The 19,824-nt window shown below is 51.1% G+C and overlaps 1 protein-coding gene across 3 annotated transcripts in view; it reads right to left on the bottom strand.

Annotated features, from left to right (window-relative positions):
- The window catches only part of MFSD4A (major facilitator superfamily domain containing 4A), a 38,609-nt gene extending 23,880 nt beyond the window's left edge, over positions 1–14,729 (bottom strand). For all 3 annotated transcript variants that reach the window (XM_029069878.2, XM_029069879.2, XM_029069882.2), the window contains exons 1-2: positions 14,462–14,729; positions 260–458 (exon numbers count right to left, since the gene is read on the bottom strand). In XM_029069878.2, the coding sequence (XP_028925711.1) occupies positions 260–458; positions 14,462–14,691 (429 nt within the window). In that variant the 5' untranslated portion in view covers positions 14,692–14,729. The remainder of the gene's footprint in view (positions 1–259; positions 459–14,461) is intronic.
- Between the last annotated feature and the right edge of the window lie 5,095 nt (positions 14,730–19,824).

Genomic DNA, 19,824 nt, shown 5'->3' with positions numbered 1-19,824 from the left:
GACCACCGTACTAAGCACTTGGGAGAGTACAATATGATCAGAGTTGGTAGGCACGTGCCCTGCCCACAGTGAGCTTAGAGTTTAGACGAGGAGATAGACCTGAATATATATAAATTACAGATATGTACATAAGTGCTGTGGGGCTGAAAAAAGGGGGAAATCCAAGTGAAAGGTGATGCAGAAGGGAATGGGAGAAGAGGAAATGAGGGTCAGAGAGGAGGTGACCGAAAGGCAGAGAGTGTGTCCACGGAGAGCTCACCTGGAGGAAGATAGCAGAGTCCTTCTGGTAGATCTTAACGAGCTGCATGTTGGAGATGGTGTCAATACAGCCCATGGCCAGGCCGGCCATCGCCATGACAATGGCCAGGACCACCACATTGAAGCAAAAGGGGATGACAGCAAAGACCAGAGAGATGGCCAGGGACGAGGTGAAGAGAACCCACAGGGACTGGGCCAGCCTGCGAGGGGAGAGGACCGGCCAGTCGTCAGGTGGGGCCCCGGGACCTAGCCGATCGACCCCAACCCCACCGGGTCCCTCCCAGAAAACAAGCACCCCGGCGGGGGTCCCCCTGGAAGCTGGGATCCATCCCTGATGTACTGGGTAACCTGGAGTAAATTGCTTCATCTTTCTGCGTGCCAGTGTCTATAAAAAGGGGAAAGATGACCCTGTCCCCTCCCCGATTCATGGAGAGATTGAGCAGACAAGCGAGACCAGAGACAGGAGGGCCCTGCAGAAGTCAAGTTATTGTCTTTGGGTCAGAGGTCTTTGGTCACTTGCAATTATGCTGACCATAAATGAGGAAACCAGGGACACCCTGTCTCAAATATATTTCCTTCTGAACGATTTTCTGATCCCCCTCATCTTCTTGGTGATTATGACAACTGCAGGGGCCAAGAGAAAGGGGAGGCCTGTGCCCCTCTACGATCCTGGGATTCGTTGTAAAGGCGACTGAGCAGACACATTCAACCAGCCTGTGGGTTCTAAACCCAGATCCAGAAGCCTGGGTATGTGCTGTGAGCAGAAGCCCAGGACAGTTTACCCAGGGTCGGGGGGGAGGGGGTGGGGGGAGATGGCTAGGGTTTAGCTGGGACCATCCTGATTCTGGGGAGATGAGTATCTTTTCAACAACTGGCCGAAAAATTTCAGACTCTCCTGGCTAAACCATAGACAGTCTAACCCAAGGGAATGACACTACACCTAATTCGGTGCCAGATGATTTCCTTGAGGTGGTGCTCATCATTCCCACTGCTACATTGTGCGAGGCTAAGACTCTGATCTCATCTTTTAGAGCAACACGTATACTAAAGCCATCTTGGAAAGAGTAGAAAGGTTCCCAACTGGACAGGCTTTATGGATGGCATTGGGAGTTCCTCATTTAGAAGGCTAGCTTCTGACACCGCTCTAAAGAAGCAGCATGGCTTAGTGGATAGAACACGGGTCTGGGAGTCTGAGGACATGGGCTCTAATCACGGCTCTGCCACATGTCCACCATGTGACCTTGGGCAAGTCTCTTAAGTTCTCTGTGCCTCAGTTTCCACTTCTGTGAAATGGGGATTAAGACTGTGAGCCCCATGGGGGACACGGATTGGGTCCAACCTGCTTAGCTTGTATCTAGAGGTTAGTATGGTGCTTGGCGCATAGTAAGCACTTAAATAGAGGAGCGGGGACCAGAGCAGAGCCGAGGAGGGTGGGTTTAAGGTGCATGAATGAGGGCTCAGTAAAGACCATTGATTATAACATTATAATTTAAATGCTTCATCTTTCTGTGCTCCAGTGTCTATAAAAAGGGGAAAGACGACCCTGTCCCTTCCCTGATTCATGGAGAGGTTGAGCAGACAGACGAGACCGGAGACAGGAGGGCCCTGTGGAAGTCAAGTTGTTATGTTGGGTCAGAGGAGGTGGTCTTCAGTCACTTGCAATTATAGCAAATAATAATAATAATAATAATTGTGGTATTTGTTAAGATTGATTGATCCTGACTTCCCCCAGCACACATAGAGGCTCTAGCACAGCCTAGAGAAAGTACATTTTGAGTGCTTGGCAAAAGTGGACTTCATATACTGCCCTGCCTCTTTCTAATCCCCATTTTACAGATGGGGAAATTGAGGCACAGAGAAGTTAAGGGATTTGCTCATGGTCATACAGCAGGTGAGTGGCAGAGACAAGATTAGAACCCAGATAATAATGATAATAATAACTGTGCTATTTGTTAAATGCATACTCTGTGCAATGACTGTATTAAGTGATGGGGTAGAAACAAGATAAGCAGGTCAGACACAGTCCCTGTCCCACAAGGAGCTCCCAACTCCTAATCTCTCCACTGGACCACACTGCTTCTCTGTTGGCACTTTGGAACAGATTAGGAATTCTGAATCCTAGTATCAGTACCAGTGACATTCAACAGGAGAGCATGACCTAATTAAAATAAATCCCATTTGAAAAATGCCATTCATACAATATCTGTTTCCAAAGCTCAACTCTCTAGAAGAGAAGTGTTATTCAAAGGAGGTAGGTGAGTCTATTGAAGAGCACTGGGCTGCGAGACAGACATCCTTGGTTCAGGTCCCGATTCTGCCCTTATTTGAGCAAGTAGTTTAACTCTGGTAACAGTTTTCCCCTCTATGTATCAGTTTTCCCCTCTGTAAAGTGGGTCGGATCATCCCTGCTCCCTTGTCCTGGGACTCGGAAGGATTGGTGTGACTGGAGATGGAAAAGTCTTCTGGGACTCTTAGCTGGGGAGGGGCTGGACAATACTTTCTAAGCCCAAGGGGAGCTAGGAGAGGGAGGGAAGAGGAGCCGTGTTGCCTAGTGGATATAGTATGGGCCTGGGAGGCAGTAGGACCTGAGTTCTAGTCCCGGCTCTGACACTTGTCTGCTGTGTGACCAGGGGCAAATCACTTCACTTCTCTGTGCCTCAGTTACCTCATCTGTAAAATGGGGAGTAAGACTGTGAGCCCCATGTGGGACAGGGTCTGTGTCCAACCTGATTTGCTTCTATCCACCCCAGTGCTTAGTACAATTTCTGGCACATAGTAAGCACTTAAATACCATAATCATTATTATTATTATGAGGTTACCTCTAGAGTCAGAACCAGCTCAGGATGATTCAAGTCTCTTTGCTTCTGCTCTCCATCTGTCCTGTCTTTCCTCCATTGCCAGATTAAATTTTTTATCGCAAAACTGGTTTGGTGTTCTAGTTTGTTATCTTGTGGTCTGAATGAGGTGCTTCCCCAGTAGGCTGGGACAGGATGGATTCGGGGTAGGAAGACCAATCTGTCATGAAATCCTGTCAGTTCTACCTTCACAACATCTCTAGAATCCGCCCTTTCCTCTCCAAACGGCTACCCTGCTGATCCAAGCACTCATTTCCCGCCTTGACTACTGCATTAGCCTCCTAGCTGACCTCCCTGCATCCTGTCTCTCTCCACTCCAGTCCATACTTCATTCTGCTGCCTGGATCATTTTTCAAAAAAAAAAAAGAAAAAAAATAGCATTCAGTTCATGTCTCCCTACTTCTCAAAAAACCTCCAATCATTACCCATCCACCTCTGCAAACACAAAATTATTGCCATCAACTTTAAGGCACTCGATCAGTTCTCTCCCTCTGACCTAACCTTGCTGATCCCTTACTACAACTCAGTCCACTCACCCCGCTCCTCTAGCACCAACATATTTTCTGTACCTCCATTTCAGCGATCCTACCACCAACCTTCTTACCCACGTCCTCCCTCTGGCCTGCAACTCCTTACCCCTTCATATTCTACAATCCACCACCTTCCCCACCTTTAAAACCCTCCTTAAAAAATAAAAATAAAAACCACCTCCTCCAAGAGGCCTTCCCAGACTAAACACAATATTTCTCCTATCCACCCTTCCCTGAATCAACTATGAACTAAGTTGTGTACTTCTTAAGCACTCTGATACTCACCCTAGCCCCACGATAACTTTATAACTCTTCTTACATCCTATTTCCCCTATTCAAAACCTATTTTAATGTCTTTCTCCCCCTGTAGATTATAAAATCCTTGTGTACGGGGAGAACATTTACCAACTCCATGGTACTGTACTTTCCCCAAGCGCTTAGTACAGTGCTCTTCACACAGTAAGCACTCAATAAATGCCCTTGATTGATATTGACCAGAAAGTCCAATTTGTAACTGTTTGGTGCTTTTTTAAATAGTATTTGATAAGCACTTACTGTGTGCCAGACATTGTATTAAACACTGGGATAGATACAAACTAATCAGGTTGGACACAGCCCATGTCCCACATAGGGTTCACAATCCCAATTTACAGATGAGTTAACTGAGGCACAGAGATGTCAAGTGACTCGTCCAAGGTCATGCAGCAGACAAGAACCCAGGTCTTTCTGACTCTCAGGTCCTAGTCATTAGGCCATGCTGCACGTTCTCTGGGATCAGCATAGGAAACTTCTATGGCCAGAATATTTTAGTTTTCCGTACCCAGTGGCGGCCCCCTGCCTTAGCTCCTGCAGCTTGGAGATGGTGGCTTGTGTTCTCAGCGACCTTGGAGGGGAAACCAAAGACTCTGGAGTGGTGGGAGTGGAAATCAGAACTCTCTCAGTAGAAATGCTTCGCCAGATTTCATGAGTCCCCTTAGGTCACTGTTATGTTAAGTTGTATCAAGCAGCCTGAATTAATGGATGGAGCATGGGCAGGAGAATCAGAAGGATCTGGGTTCTAGTCCTAGCTCTGATAGTTGTCTGCTGTGTGATCTTGGACAAGTCACTTCACTTTTCCGTGCCTCAGTTACCTCATCTGTAAAATAATAATAATAATATGGTGGTATTTGTTAAGCACTTACTATGTGCAAAGCACTGTTTTAAGCGCTGGGGGATACAAGGTGATCAGGTTGTCCCACATGGGGCTCACAGTTTTAATCCCCATTTTACAGATGAGGTAACTGAGGCACAGAGTAGTGAAGTGACTTGCCCAAAGTCACACAGCTGGCAAGTGGCGGAGCTGGGATTTGAACCCACAACCTCTGACTCCCAAGCCCGGGCTCTTTCCACTGAGCCACGCTGCTTCTCGATGAAGACTGGGAGCCTCAAATGGGACACGGACCTTGTCCAACCTGATTAGCTTGTATCTACTGTAGTGTTTAGTACAGTGCCTGGAACATAGTAAGCAATTAACGGGTACCATGAAAAAAAACGGGGGCATCTGCTACCCCTGGGTCAGGAGAGGGGCATCTGAGGTTTCCAGGACCATTCTTAAAGAGCCAGAGAAAGCAAGTTCAGGCTGAGGGCAGGAAAAGACTTTGGGAGCAGAAACTCCTGACTTCTCTCTCCCAGAATGCTGGACCAGGACCAGTCTCTAGACTGTAAACTGCTTGTGGGCAGGGAACGTGTCTACCGACTGGGTTGAATTGTACTCTCCCTAGTGCTTAGTACAGTGCTCTGTACACAGTAAGCATTCAATAAATATCATTGATTGATCTCACCCTATGGAGTAGCCATTTCCCCTCTCATGTCGGAGAAATGGACGATGTTTAAACTGGTTTCCTTCTCTTCATCATCATCCGTGGTGTTTATAGAGCACTTACTATTTTCAAAGCACTATGCTAAACACTTGGGAGAGTACAAAAAACAGAGTTGGCGGGTATGTTCCCTGCCCACAGGGAGTTTATTGCTTCCCACTGGAGAGCTTCAGGAATAGGATGCCTCAACAGCATTTAGAATAGCCCCACCTGGAAGGACCCGGACAGAACATTTCATAAGAACAATAACTGTGGTATTTAAGTGCTTACTATGTGCCAGGCACTGTACTAAGCGCTGGGGTGTCCATCCCCCTGCCTCCAGGCAGGATGGCAATGCATTCCTCCAAACGGCTGAGAACCTTTCCTGGGTTCACAGAGGAGGGATGCCCTACTCTGCCCAGCCCAGAGGCTGCCACCTAACGGACCAGAACGTCTTCCTTGCAGCAGCCACCAGCCGTGAACCTGCTCAGCTCATTAAGTGAATTAGAAACAAGGACACCTGACTGATTCCTCCAGAAGCTGCCCCAGCCCTCTGGACCCGTAGGGAAGAAGGTGGCCCAGAGCTGGGGGCAGCTCTGGCCCCGAGTCCCTAAGGACCACCTCCCCACCCCCTCCAGCTCCCCAGAGCCTAGCCAGCTTGCCTGTGTCCGTTCCTCCCTCCCACCCACCCGCCCATTCCCACCGGATGAGACAAGCAGACTCCAGCTGGCAGTGGCTGAGGCCTTCGGTGCCAAAGTCCTTTTGGCAGGAAGGAAACGGAGACCAGACAGCGAGGGAGCCGGCCGAGCCAAGTGTGGGAATCAGTAACAGAGCAGGAGGCTCCTGTGGGAGAGGGCTCCTCCTCCACTCCCAGCTCCCGGCTCGCTTCTCATCTCCCACCGGCAGCACCATTCCCAACCGGGCCACGGGGCGTGGTGGCGGAAGATGGGGGGGCGCTGGGGCCTTCCCGTTCCCCCAGGAGGACGACGCTGGCCGAATTCCAGAGCCTGTGCTGACCTGGGAGAAGTTGCAGGGATCCACTGATGGGATTCTCCTTTCTCCCCTGAGCCACGGCTTCCCTTGGGTGGGTGGCATGATGAAGAGAGACAGACGGAGATCCAGAAGGGGCTAAGAAGACCCCAGGAAGAGGGCAGCTGGAAGTGTAGGGCCAGACCCTCGGCCTCGGGGGGCAAGGGTGGGGGAAGAAATATGGGGAACCTGGACCGAGAGGTCAGCCTGGGTCCCGGGAATCTGGACATGCTGGATCTGGAAATGTCTTGTCCTGACTACCATTCACCACCCAGTTTGCTCAGGGAAAGCAGCGTGGAGTAGTGGATAGAGCATGGGCCTGGGAGTCATAGGACCTGGGTTCTAGTCCCAACTCTGGTTCTTGTCTGCTGTGTGACCTTGGGTAAGTCATGTCACTTCTATGTGCCTCAGTTGCCTCATTTGTAAAATGGGGATTAAGACTGTGAACCCCATGTGGGACAGAGATTGTATTTAACCTGATTAACTTGTAATCTACCCAGTATTTAGCACAGCGCCTGGCTCATAGTAAGCCCTTAAGAAATACCATAAAAAAAAAGAGAGGATGGCATTAAATGTTGCCCACTTTGACCCCTTGAGAAGCAGGAAGCCCCAGGGGCCCAGAATCTCTATGCCAGGTCAGCTGGGCTAGAGGAGGGGGCAGATGACAAGTCTACCACTGGGGAGTCATACTGGGGATCCCAACTCTGAGGAGAGGGGGCAGAGAACAACTCTCTGCTTTGTCCATCTGCTGGGCGACTTTCAGTAAGTCACCCAACCTCTCTGTGCTTTAGATCCCTCATCTAAGGGAACAGGGAGAGGGAGCCCCTCCTGCCTAATCCAGGGTAAATGGGGCTCTAGATGGCCCAGGACAATTGCACCAAGAGGGTGGCCCATGGGGTCGGGTGGACAGCAGAGGGCAAGCTGGGTTGAATACAGGAGGTCCCGAAAGACTCATGCGCTCCCCCAGGCTGTTGGACTAACCCAAGCAGCCAGCCTAACCACCCACTCAGACTTCATCTTCCTCCTCCCCCTGCCATGGCCTGGCCCTAATATGGGGGCCTACATCCTGCCCACAGTGGCCCAGATGCCCTTGGTTTTCTCCCATTCTGGCCTTTTATCTCTTGAGCAAGTGGTTGAGTCAGGCCCAAGGAAAGCCGGAAAGGCTACATTGGCATCCTCAAGACCCTGCCAGTCTCGGCCTGGGGAGGGGCCAAGATCACCATCCTTCCTGAGCGGAGGGGGGTGCGGACAGCGGGGGGTAGGGGGGGTGTCAAGCCCCAAGAATAGATGCCAGTCTGACTCCCAGCAGGCAGACCGTGCCCCGTCACTCCCAATTAACCCCAGGGAGAGTTAGCCTACCCAACCCGATGGCTTGATCAACCATATTTATTGAGAATTTACTTTGTGCAGAGTACTCTAAGCGCTTAGGAGAGTACAATATGACAGAGTTGGTAGACATGTTCCAAGCCCACAGTGAGCTTACGGGGGAGCTGAGGGCCAAGGCAGGTACACCGGCGGTAGAGGGGCCCTAAGGGTGTGGAGAAGCTATGGGCAAGGAAGAGCAGTGTGGCCTAATGGATAGCACACAGGCCTGGGAGCCAGAAGGACTGGAGTTCTAATTCTGACTCTGCCAAATGTCTGCTGTGGGTGACCTTGGGCAAGTCACTTAACTTCTCCATGCCTCAGTTACCTCGTATGTAGAATGAGGGTTAAGACCATGAGCCCTTCGTGGGACAGGGATTGTATCCAACCTCCCCGCTTCTACAGTGTGAGCCCGTTGTGGGCAGGGATTGTCTCTCTTTGTTGCTAAATTGTACTTTTCAAGAGCTTAGTACAGTACTGCACACAGTAAGCACTCAATGAATACAATTGAGTAAATGAATGTTTAACTTATATCTACCCTAGTGCTAAGTACAATTCCTGGCACCTAGTAAGCACTTAACAAATATCATAAAAACAAAATGAAAACGGCACACAGGGCCCAGAACAGATGCTCTGAGTCTAGAGAAATACCCTGTGCTGTAAGGAGGCTGACAGGTAGAAGAAAGAAGGAGGGCCGGGATGGGCTGGGATTTTACAAACTGGGCTCAGGGGACAGGGTGGGGATCTTACCTGTTAGGTGGGAAGGTGGATGAGAGGAGGCAGGTGGCAGCGAAGTGTCATCTAACCCAGAGCACTAGAAGCAAGGTCAGGGAGAGGGCAAAAGGAGAGGAAGAAACAGAAACTGGAAAGAATCCTACAGCCTCTGCCGGACCATGGGGCAGCTGCCGGCCAGCAACAACAGAACAAAGATAACACAAAACTCTCAGGGCTAACATCCTGATCTGGGGAAGATAAGTTTGCTCAGAAGGTCCTGGAATGAAAAAAACAAAAACAAACCTGCTTCCAAAATAACCTTCCTGGATCTGAGAAAACCTAGAACCTGGAAGGTCAGCACCGGAAGGATTGAGCCAGTGAATTTCACCCAGCAGACAGCTGCGGGCTCTCAGGCATCAGGCCCACAGCCATTCTGTCACTGACCTGACGGCTGGGAAGTCGCTCATTATGCTCCACCTCAACCATTTCTACTGCAGTTTCACCCCCCCCCCCCCCGTCTTTGTCTCTCGATCAGGATTAAATGGAAGTGGAGATCAGCTGTGACCTCTTGAACGCAAAGGACGTGGGCACCTGCCCTGGGGCTGTGGGGAGAGGCTGACAGCCTGGTTCAGGAGGAGCCAAGAAGCCCTCATTTGAACTTTAACCCCTCCCTACCTGGGAGGAACCTAGGTTTAGAATCAAAGAGTGGTTGTGGGGAGAGGGAGGCAGGTGACCTGTATAAAGACCTAACTTCCTAGCCTTCCACATTACAACTCACAGAACGATAAATGTGTCTTCCACCAGGGCCACCCTGTATCCCTGGTGGGTGGGATGCACCCTGAGGAGGCAGGGGAGACCCAGTTGTTTTCAGGACCAAGGTCTGAGGGGGGTTGTGGGGGTCGGGGGTGGGGAGTTGGGAGACAGCCAGGGTTAAGAATGGAGGAGAAGGCCAGAGGGCAGGAACCCAGGTGACTTCAGAACATGACTTCAGGTCAGGGCCTTTAGAAAGAACAGAAGAGGCTTTCAAGAACACACACGTATGTGCGCTCAAGCAGGCGTGGGCATATGAGCCACCTTGGCTGGGCACTGATCCAGAGACAAGTCAACTCTGGCTAGAAGTCAGTCTCTACTTCATTTTCACTTAAGTGTGGCATTAACTATGCGTCGGTGGCTTCAGAGCTTCTTTTGTGGATGGGGATAGGGAGTGCTTATCTTCTAATAGCAGGGCACAGATGTCCTGATAGACACATGCATATATGAGTGTGTAAACACACCTAGATGTGCTGCAAGGTTTTTTTACACCCCTCTGACATCCCTGCAGCTCCTTGCAGGGGATGGGAGAGCAAATGGCCCAGGGCATTTTTCCAGGGACAAAAGCTGAGAGGACCCAGTGGCCCCTTTGGAGACTGACATAGGGAGCCCCTCCATCAAAGAAGTAGTGGACAGGAAGGTGGAAGGGAGGAAGCACTGTAATCTAATGGATGGAACTGACCTAACCTGTCTCTAAGCGCTTAGTACAGCGCTCAGTAAATACGATTGAATGAACCTAAACCTGTCTCTACCTTGTCTCTAACCCTGTCTCTAACCTGATGCTAATCTATCTCTAACCTGTCTCCAACCTGCTTCTAACTGTCTCCATCTCTAAGCCCACCTCTAAACCTGAAACTCTGGATGACTGTGAGCAAGTCACCTAATTTATCTGGGGCGTATTTGCTCCATCTGTAAAATAGAATATTCTCCCCTGGATGATTGTGAGCATGTCACCTAATTTCTCTGGGGCTTATTTGCTCCATCTGTAAAATAGAATATTCTCCTCTCTGCCCCTCCCTGGAAGGACAAACGAGATCACAGAGAGGAAGCTGCCATCCCAGAGATGGCATGTGCCATCCAAACTTTCTGCTCATGAGGGTTCAGACAAGATACCTCACCCAAGGCTCCCCCCCAAGACCAAGAAATGCCAACATACCAATGAAGTAGTTGGGAGACGCAGGATCCCAGAGTTCCACGGAAAGAATTGTACTTCCTGTCCAGTAAGGACACGGTTAGCCGGTGTCCCCATATCACCTGGGTCCTAGTTTTAGTGGTTTCCCCACCAGCACAGCCCAAGATGCCATTCTAGGTGGACCAGGTTTTTCCGGGGTGTTTAGACCTAAGTCAGGGGCACGCGGGTGGGAGAGGAAATTCCCAGCAGCTCCTGTCAACAGCAACCCTGGGGAAGGTTGACATTCAGCCTGACTGATCTAATCCCTGACCCAACCTTGGATTTAATAATAATAATAGTATTCGTTAGGCACTTACTATGTGCCAGCTACTGCACTAAACATTGGGGTGCTTACCAGCAAATTGGATTAGACAGTCCCTGTTCTGCACAGGGCTCAGTCTTAATCCCCATTTTACAGATGAGGCAACTGAGGCACAGAGAAGTGAAGTGATTTGCCCAAGGCCACACAGCAGACAAGTGAGGGAGTCAGGATTAGAACCTATGACCTTCTGATTTTCTGGCTCACACTAGGCCACACATCTCAATGTGTGTGGAGATGGTTGGGGAAAGGGGGAGAGAGGAAAGGAAACACAGAAACAGAAGAGAGGGGGAGCATGCAGGCACTTTTTAAAAAATGGTATTTAAGTGATCACTATGTATCGGGCAATGTACTAAGAGCTGCTGATGCTTTCACCTTTTTACCAGGCATGATACCACCTAGGTTCTAGTGGGAAGAGAGGGATGGTGGGAGAAGGGTCACGGCCCAATTTAGCCCCCTCCCTTGGCCCCCTTTTTCCTTCAAATGGGTGAACTGTAGTTTTAACCATACTCTCTTGGAGGTTGTGGTGGGGGGAGGGGGTGTGAAGCGGGGGGGAGGGGGTGTGAAGTGGGGGTGGGAGCCCGTGTTCACTTGGTGAGTTCGGGAAAATAAATAAACCAGGAGTCACCTTGGGAGCTGCCTAAGCTTCAGTTTGAAGAAAGAAGTTTCTGGAGGGAATTTCAATAGTTGGTAGTAGTAGGAGAGAGGAGGGGGAGGAGGGGAGTGAGCCCGCTGTTGGGTAGGGACTGTATCTGTTGCCGAATTGTACCTTCCAAGCGCTTAGTACGGTGTTCTGCACACAGTAAGCGCTCAATAAATACGATTGAATGAATGAGGGGGCAGGGGGCAGAGACGGGGAAGGGGTCAGGAAGAAAGCATCGCCTATGGACTCCAGTAGTTGCCTATCAACCTCCACACTTAACGAAAACTCCTCACTCTGGGCTTCAAGGCTCTCCATCCCCTTGCCCCCTCCTATCTCTCCTCCCTTCTCTCTTTCTACTGCCCACCCCACATGCTCTGCTCCTCTGCCGCTCACCTCCTCACCGTCCCCCGTTCTCGCCTATCCCGCCTTCGATCCCTGGGCCACGTCCTCCCGCTGTCCTGGAATGCCCTCCCTTCTCACCTCCGCCAAACTAACTCCTTTCCCCTCTTCAAAGCCCTACTGAGAGCTCACCTCCTCCGAGAGGCCTTCCCAGCCTGAGCTTCCCCTTTTCCCTCTGCTCCCTCTCTACCGCCCCCCACCTCCCCTCAGCTAAGCCCCCTTCCCCCCCCTTCCCCCCCTTTCCCTCTGCTCCTCCCCCTCTCCCTTCTCCTCCCCTCAGCACTGTGCTCGTCTGCTCATTTACATATATTTTTATTACCCTATTTATTTTGTTAATGGGGTGTACATCTCCTTGATTCTATTTACTGTGATTATGTTGTCTTGTTTTTGTCCGTCTGTCTCCCCCGATTAGACTGTAAGCCCATCCCTGGGCAAGGATGGTCTCTATCTGTTGCCGAATTGTACATTCCAAGTGCTTAGTACAGTGCTCTGCATATAGTAAGCGCTCAATAAATACTACTGAATGAATGAATGTCTGTAACCTTAAACCACTTGATATTCACCCCACAGCACTTGGGAACAGATTCCCAATGTATTTATTTATATTAACGTCTCTCTCCCACTCTAGACTGTAAGCTCATTAGGGACCGGGGAAGTGTCTACCAACTCTATTAAATTGTATATTGTATATTAGTACAGTGCTCTGCACTTATTACTCTATTATGTTATCTATTTCTCTATTTTATTAACGGTGTGTATATATCTATGATTCTATTTATCTTGATGGTATTGATGCCTGACTACTTGTTTTGTTGTCTGTCTCCTCCTTTTAGACTGTGAGCCGTTGTTGGGCAGGGATTGTCTCTAGCTCTTGCCAAATTGTACATTCCAAGCACTCAGTACAGTGCTCTGCAGACAGTAAGCGCTCAATAAATATGATTGAATGAAAATAAGTGCTCAATTAATACCACTGATTGATTAACGGATTGAGGGGGGAGAGGACAGAGAGAGGGGGAAAGGGAGCAATAATAATAATTGTCATATTTGTTAAGCGCTTACGATGTGCCAGGTACCATATGAAGCGCTGGGGCAGATACCAGCAAATCATGTTGGACTCAGTCCCTGTCCCACATGGGGCTCACAGTCTCAATCCCCATTGTGCAAATGAAGTAACTGAGGCACAGAGAAGTAGAGTGACTTGCCCAAGGTGCCCCAACAGACAAGTGGTGGAGCCGGGAATAGAACCTTCTGACTCCCAGGCCCATGCACTATCCACTATGCCAAGTGAGCTGCCCCACCTCCTTCAGTTATGGTATCTGAGGGGCAACTGACGGGCAGAGATGTCAGGTATCAAGACCGCAGGGGCAAGCTGTGACCCACCCCCCCTCCCCTAGCAGGGCAGGGGAGGTGAATGGGGGTGGGGGCCAGGAGCCAGCGGAGAGAAGAGACAGAGCAAAGGGAGAGGGGTCGGGAAAGAAGTTGAGAGAGGAGAGGGATCTGGAAGATAATGCAGGGAGGCAGATGGGGGCCCGAGGGGGTCAGAGGGCAGGGTGGCAAAGGGGGCAGAAGAAGACAGAGGAACAGAGACGGTTGGGGTCAGAAGAGGGGGGTGGCAAGAAGACAGAGGTGGGGGAGGGCTAGGAGATGAAGGGGGTGGGGGAGGTAGGGGGATGGAGGGAGAAGCGGTGGGACAGAGTGAGAGGGATGGGGGACACGGGGGGAGGCAGGACTCAGGGGACACTGGGGGAGGGAGGAGGACACAAGGGGAGGCAGGGGGATACAGAGGGCAAGCAGGGGCATACGGGGAGGAGGAGGCAGGGGACACAGGGAGGGAGGAGGCAGGGGGACACAGGGAGGAAGGAGACGGGGATACAGAGAAAGAGGGAAGAGACAGGGAGAGAGGAGGCAGGGGGACACAGGGGGAGGAAGAGACAGGGGGACCTAGGGAAGGAAGGAAGAGGCAGGGGACAGAAGGGGTGGTAGGGGGACACAGGGAGGGAGGAGACAGGGGGACACAGGGAGAGAGGAGACAGAGGGATACAGGGAAGGAGGGAAGCGATGGGAGGGAGGAGGCAGGGGGACAGAGGGGGAAAAAGAGGCAGGGGACAGAAGGGGAGGCAGGGGGACACAGGGAGGGAGGTGACAGGGACACAGGGAGGAAGGAGACGGGGGAGAGAGGGAAGGAGGGAAGAGACCGGGGGGGGGGGGGGAGAGGAAGCAGGGGGACACGGGGGAGGAAGAGGCAGAGGACAGAAGGGGAGGCAGGGGGACACAGGGAGAGAGGAGACAGAGGGACACAGGGAGGAAAGAGACAGGGGGAGAGAGGGAAGAAGGGAAGAGACAGGGAGGGAGGAGGCGGGGGAGGCAGGGAGGATGGAGGCAGGGGAGCCCAGGGGTAGGCAGGGGGATATAGGGAAGGAGGAGGAGGAGACGGGGGGAACAGAAGGGGACGCAGCGGGACAGCGGGAGGGAGAGGATGGCAGAGGGACCCGGGGGGAAGGAGGTGGACAGAGGGAGACCCGAGGGGGGACTCACGTCCTCTTGAAGACGCCCCCCAAGGTGCTGCCCAACAGGAGGCAGAACTGCTGGGCGAAGAAGACCCAGGTGACCTGGGGCAGGGAGCTGTGGGTCTGGCAGCGCAGGTCGAAGAGCGTGGGGCCCAGGAAGGCCACGCACAGCCCGAAGCTGAAGAAGACGCTCCAGTAGGTCAGGGTGGGCTGCAGGTTGCGCACCAACAGCGCGGAGGCGCGGCCGCCCCAACCCATGCCGCCTCTCCGGCTCCCCGCCCGAGGTCTCCGGCTCCCCGCCCGAGGTCGCCCGGGCTCCCGGCGGCGAGTGGGCAGGGCCGGGGCTGGGGGAGCCGAGGGCAGGGCAGGGGAGGGCGCCGTGTCCCCGCCTCCTCCCGGGAACCGCGCCTCCCTCCTTTTATAGCGCGCCTCCTCCCTCCTTATACCGCGACGCCCCGCCAGCTCCGACCCCTTCGCGGCCCTTGCCTCCCCGACCCCTCCAGGGTCAAGAACCGGCGGCCAGAGCCCGGGCCTGGGAGTCATCGGGTCCTGGGTTCTAATCCCCACCCCGGGCCTGCTGGGTGACCTGGGCGAGTCGCCTAACTTCTCTGAGCCGCAGGGACCTCATCTGGAAAATGAGACCGCGAGCCCCACGTGGGACAAGCAGCGTGGCTCAGTGGAAAGAGCACGAGCTTGGGAGCCAGAGGTCATGAGTTCGAATCCCGGCTCTGCCACTTGTCGGCTGTGTGACTGTGGGCAAGCCACTTCATTTCTCTGTGCCTCAGTTACCTCATCTGTAAAATGGGGATTGCCTGTGAGCCTCACGTGGGACAACCTGATTACCCTGGATCTACCCCAGCGTTTAGAACAGTGCTCGGCACATAGTAAGCGCTTAACAAAACCAACATTATTATTATTATTACCCCCGGGGCTTAGCACAGTGCTTGGCACATAGTCAGCGCTTAACGACTACCATTATTCTATTTATTGGAGAAGCAGTCGTGGCTCAGTGGAGAGAGCCCGGGCTTGGGAGTCAGAGGTCATAGGTTCGAATCTCGCCTCTGCCACTTGTCAGCTGTGTGACTGTGGGCAAGTCACTTAACTTCTCTGGGCCTCAGTTCCCTCATCTGGAAAATGGGAATGAAGACTGTGAGCCTCACGTGGGACAACCTGATTACCCTGTATCTCCCCCAGCGCTTAGAACAGGGCTCTGCACAGAGTAAGCGCTTAAACACCAACATTATTATTATTTACCATTATTATTATTACTCTGCGCTGCGGAACAGAGTTCTTCCCCATTCATTCAGTCGTATTTATTAAGCGCTTACTGTGTGCAGAGCACTGTGCTAAGCGCTTGGAAACTACCATAGAGCAATAATAATAATAATAATGTTGGTATTTGTTAAGCGCTTATTGTGTGCAGAACACTGTTCTAAGCGCTGGGGTAGATACAAGGTCATCAGGTTGTCCCACGTGGGGCTCACAGTCTTAATCCCCATTTTACAGATGAGGTAACTGAGGCACAGAGAAGTAAAGTGACTTGCCCACAGTCCCACAGCTGACAAGTGGCAGAGGCAAGATTCGAACCCACGACCTCTGACTCCCAAGCCCGGGCTCTTTCCACTGAGCCACGCTGCTTCTCTATAAAGAGAGACATTCCCTGCCCACAACGGTTTCACAGTCCCCACTTCGCTCCCCTCCATCTCCGAGTTGGGGAAACTGAGACCAGAAGTCCGGAGGGCGAAGGAGGAGGGGCGGTGGCTCAATGGCAAGAGCACGGGTTTGGGGGTCAGTAGATGTGGGTTCTAATCTCGGCTCCACCCCTTCTCTGCTGTGTGCCCTTGGGCAACTCCCTTCACTTCTCTGTGCCTCAGTTCCCTCATCTGGAAAATGGGAATGAAGACTGGGAGCCCCACGTGGGACCACCTGATGACTGGGTATCTAACCCGGCGCTCAGAACAGTGCTCGGCACAAAGTAAGTGCTTAACAAACACCATTATTATTATTATTGTTATTATTATCGATAAAATAAGGAACCCGAAGGATCAGAGCAGCGCCCAATGTCCCCCCCTCCCACCCAGGGTGCCCTGTGCCACCACCCCTCCCCCATCCCTACCCTCCTTTAGAGCCCCCCAACTCCCATCCCCGTCATTCAAACCCAGTTTTCCCACTGCAAAGACTTACGGAGCACCCCTGAAATGGGGCAGCCCGGAGCTTGCTGTTGTTATTGTTCTTATTCATCTTATTAGTAGTAGTATTAGAGAAGCAGCATGGCATAGTGGATAGAGCATGGGGCTGCCAGTCAGAAGGTCATGGGTTCTAATCCTAACTCCACCACTTGTCTGCTGTGTGCCCTAGGGCATATCACTCAACTTCTCTGTGCCTCCATTACCTCATCTGTAAAATGGGGGTTGAGACTGTGAGCCCCAAGTGGGACAGGGACTGAGTCCAACCCCATTTCTTGTATCCACCTCAGCGCTTAGTTAGTACAGTGCCTGACACATAGTAAGTGCTTAACAAGTACCATTATTAGTATTATAATTATCATCATCATTATCAGAAAGGGGGCAGGGCCACCACAGAGAATCCAAGGTCCTTCAGCTTCAGCAGTTAGGAAAGGACTCCCCAAACAACTCTAATATGACCCCACCAGCCCCACCCCCTAACTCGAACGACCCCTTCCTCTCTTGCCCACCCCTCCTAACTCTTGCACCCCCCAGCCCTCACACCTCCTTCCTCCAACTCTACCACTCCCCACCTGCCTGCCCTCCTGACCCTAACACTCTCCCTCCTACCATCCCCCCAACCCTAATGCCCCTCTCCCCCACCTACACTCAGCCACCTGGTGAGGCTGGAAGGGGCAGGGAACTCCTTTAGACTCCAAAGATAGGGAAAGCACCCCTAAAGCCCCAGAGAGGGAAAAAAATAATGATAATTGGGGTAATTATTAAGTCCTAATGTACCGAATGCTGTATAATACAGCCAGATAAGAATAACAGTAATTACAGCATTTGGTTTTTATTATTATTTGTATAATTATTTATTTTTATAATTATATTTTAATTATAAATTAATTATATAATTAATTAATTATAAAATTGTAATTATTTGTATAATAATTAAGCCCTTATGTACCAAATGCTGTATAATACAGCCAGATAAGAATAACAATAATTACAGTATTTGTTGAGTGCTTACTATATGCCAGGCACTGTACTGAGCTTTAGGGCGGATACAAATAATTCGGGTTGGAGACGGTCCCTGTCCCTCATGGGACTCACAGTCTCAGTCCCCATTTTCTAGATGAGGTAACTGAGGCCCAGAAAAGTGAAATGACTTGCCCAAGGTCACACAGCAGCCAAGTGATGGAGCTGGAATGAAACACAGTCCCTGTCCCACAACCAGAGTTTACAGTCTAAGCGGGAGCAAGGAGCAGATATTTAATCCCCATTTTAGAGGTGAGGAAACTGAGGCCCAGAGAGGTTAAGTGACTTGCCCAAGGTGATACAGCAGGCAAGGGGCAGAGCCAAGATTAGAAGTCAAGCTACTGACACAATCAGTAAGTGAATCTGCATGGTCTAATGGATAGAGAACGGACCTGGGAGTCAGAACTGTGCCACAGTTACCTCATCTACAAAATGGAGATTAGTACAGTGCCGGATGTAGAGTAAGCACTTAACAAATACCACAAAATATTAATGGCTTTTATTATTTACTGTGGGTAGAGCACTGTACTAAGCACTTGAGAGAGTACAATACAGTAGAATTGGTTGGCACGATCTCTGACCACAAGAATTTTGCAGCCTAGAGAGGAAATTAAAGTCTTGAGTGTTTTCCAGTGGACCGTGCTGGTTTCCTTGAGGGGGAAAGAATCCCTCACCCCTAAGAGAGATGGTTCATTTCAGTGCACTGGAAGGTTATGGGCTGATGTATATGTCTGCAAATGAAAGCCTGGGCCAGAGATTATGAGTATTCCATATTTCTGTGCAATCAGATGTGGCTCTGAGACAGATCTCCTGGGCTGCCAGGGCACTGCCAGCTCCTGTACCCCCTTGGGAGGGCTGATAGTGCCTTTCAGCTCTAACTGGAGGCATCTGCCTTTTATGCTCCCCCTTGGTTACTGCGAGTCCTTTGTGGTTAGTTGTTTGGGGGCCACAGGGGGCAAAGACATTCCAAGCACTTAGTACAGTGCTCTGGACATAGTAAGCGCTCAATAAATACTATTGACTGAATGAATGAATGAAGAGTTGGGGGTCTATCGTGGATGGGATGAATTTGGGAATAGCCCCACTGGCTATAAATTTGTTTAACAAGGTGTGGGCTGGCGTTTTGTCAGATCTCCATCTCCAGGGCTCTTGTAATACCTTAATAGCAACAGCAATTGTCATTTCCGTCTGGATTTTCAAGACACCTTTCTTCCCAAGAACAAGCTCCCACATCTGCTACCCCATGCGTCTCGCCGGCGGTGACGGGAGGCCAGGAGGAACGTTGGGTTTTTCTCACCACGTTACAGATGGGAAGACTGAGGCTCAGACTGCAAAGTCAGTTGGTGGTGAATGCCCCTTCCTTCCCCCCCCGCCCCTCCGGCCCCCAATCTGGGAGCCACAGAGAGCGGGTAGAGGAGTTGGGTTCCCGGACCAGGTGGTGGGGCCAAAGCTGGTTGGATTAGCTGCTCTTGCCAAGAGTAAATACAAATACCCAGGATGCTTAAGGCACACAAAACCACCTTCCTCAAATATCCTGTTGAGTTCCTCCCGGGCACAGGGTGCCCAGGGGACCAGGGGAGGAGGCAGGAGAGAAGGCTGGTGGGTGCTGGCTAAAATAAGAGCAAGTAGCCAGTGGGCCAGTGGGCTAGGGAGCCTGAGGAGCTGTAGGTCTAGGGCCGGCCTACTAGGTCTAGGGCAGGGTAGTTGCGGTGACTGACGAGAGGCTGAAGCGGTGGGGGAAGAACAGGACAAGACCCCCGGCCCCCGACTCCCGAGTGGCATCTTGTATTGATTCTCAGCTTGCTGTCACAATATATTTCCATTACCCTATTTATTTTGTTAATGAATTGTACATTGCCTTGATTCTATTTAGTTGCCATTATTTTTATGAGACGTTCTTCCCCTTGACTCTATTTATTGCCATTGTTCTTGTCTGTCCGTCTCCCCCGATTAGACCGTAAGCCCGTCAAACGGCAGGGATTGTCTCTATCTGTTGCCGACTTGTTCATTCCAAGCGCTTAGTACAGTGCTCTGCACATAGTAAGCGCTCAATAAATACTATTGAATAAATGAACCAAGACTAATTGACTAGATTAGCTCAATCAGTCAATGGTCAACTGATGGTATTTATTGAGAGCTTACTATGTACAGAGCACTGTACTAAGTGCTTGGGCGAACACAGTAC

The sequence above is a fragment of the Ornithorhynchus anatinus genome, chromosome 7 (assembly GCF_004115215.2).
Source record: "Ornithorhynchus anatinus isolate Pmale09 chromosome 7, mOrnAna1.pri.v4, whole genome shotgun sequence".
In the NCBI taxonomy this organism is placed as follows: domain Eukaryota; kingdom Metazoa; phylum Chordata; class Mammalia; order Monotremata; family Ornithorhynchidae; genus Ornithorhynchus; species Ornithorhynchus anatinus.
The sequence above is the reverse complement of the archived record's forward strand: the minus strand, read 5'-3'. Positions and strand labels throughout refer to the sequence as shown.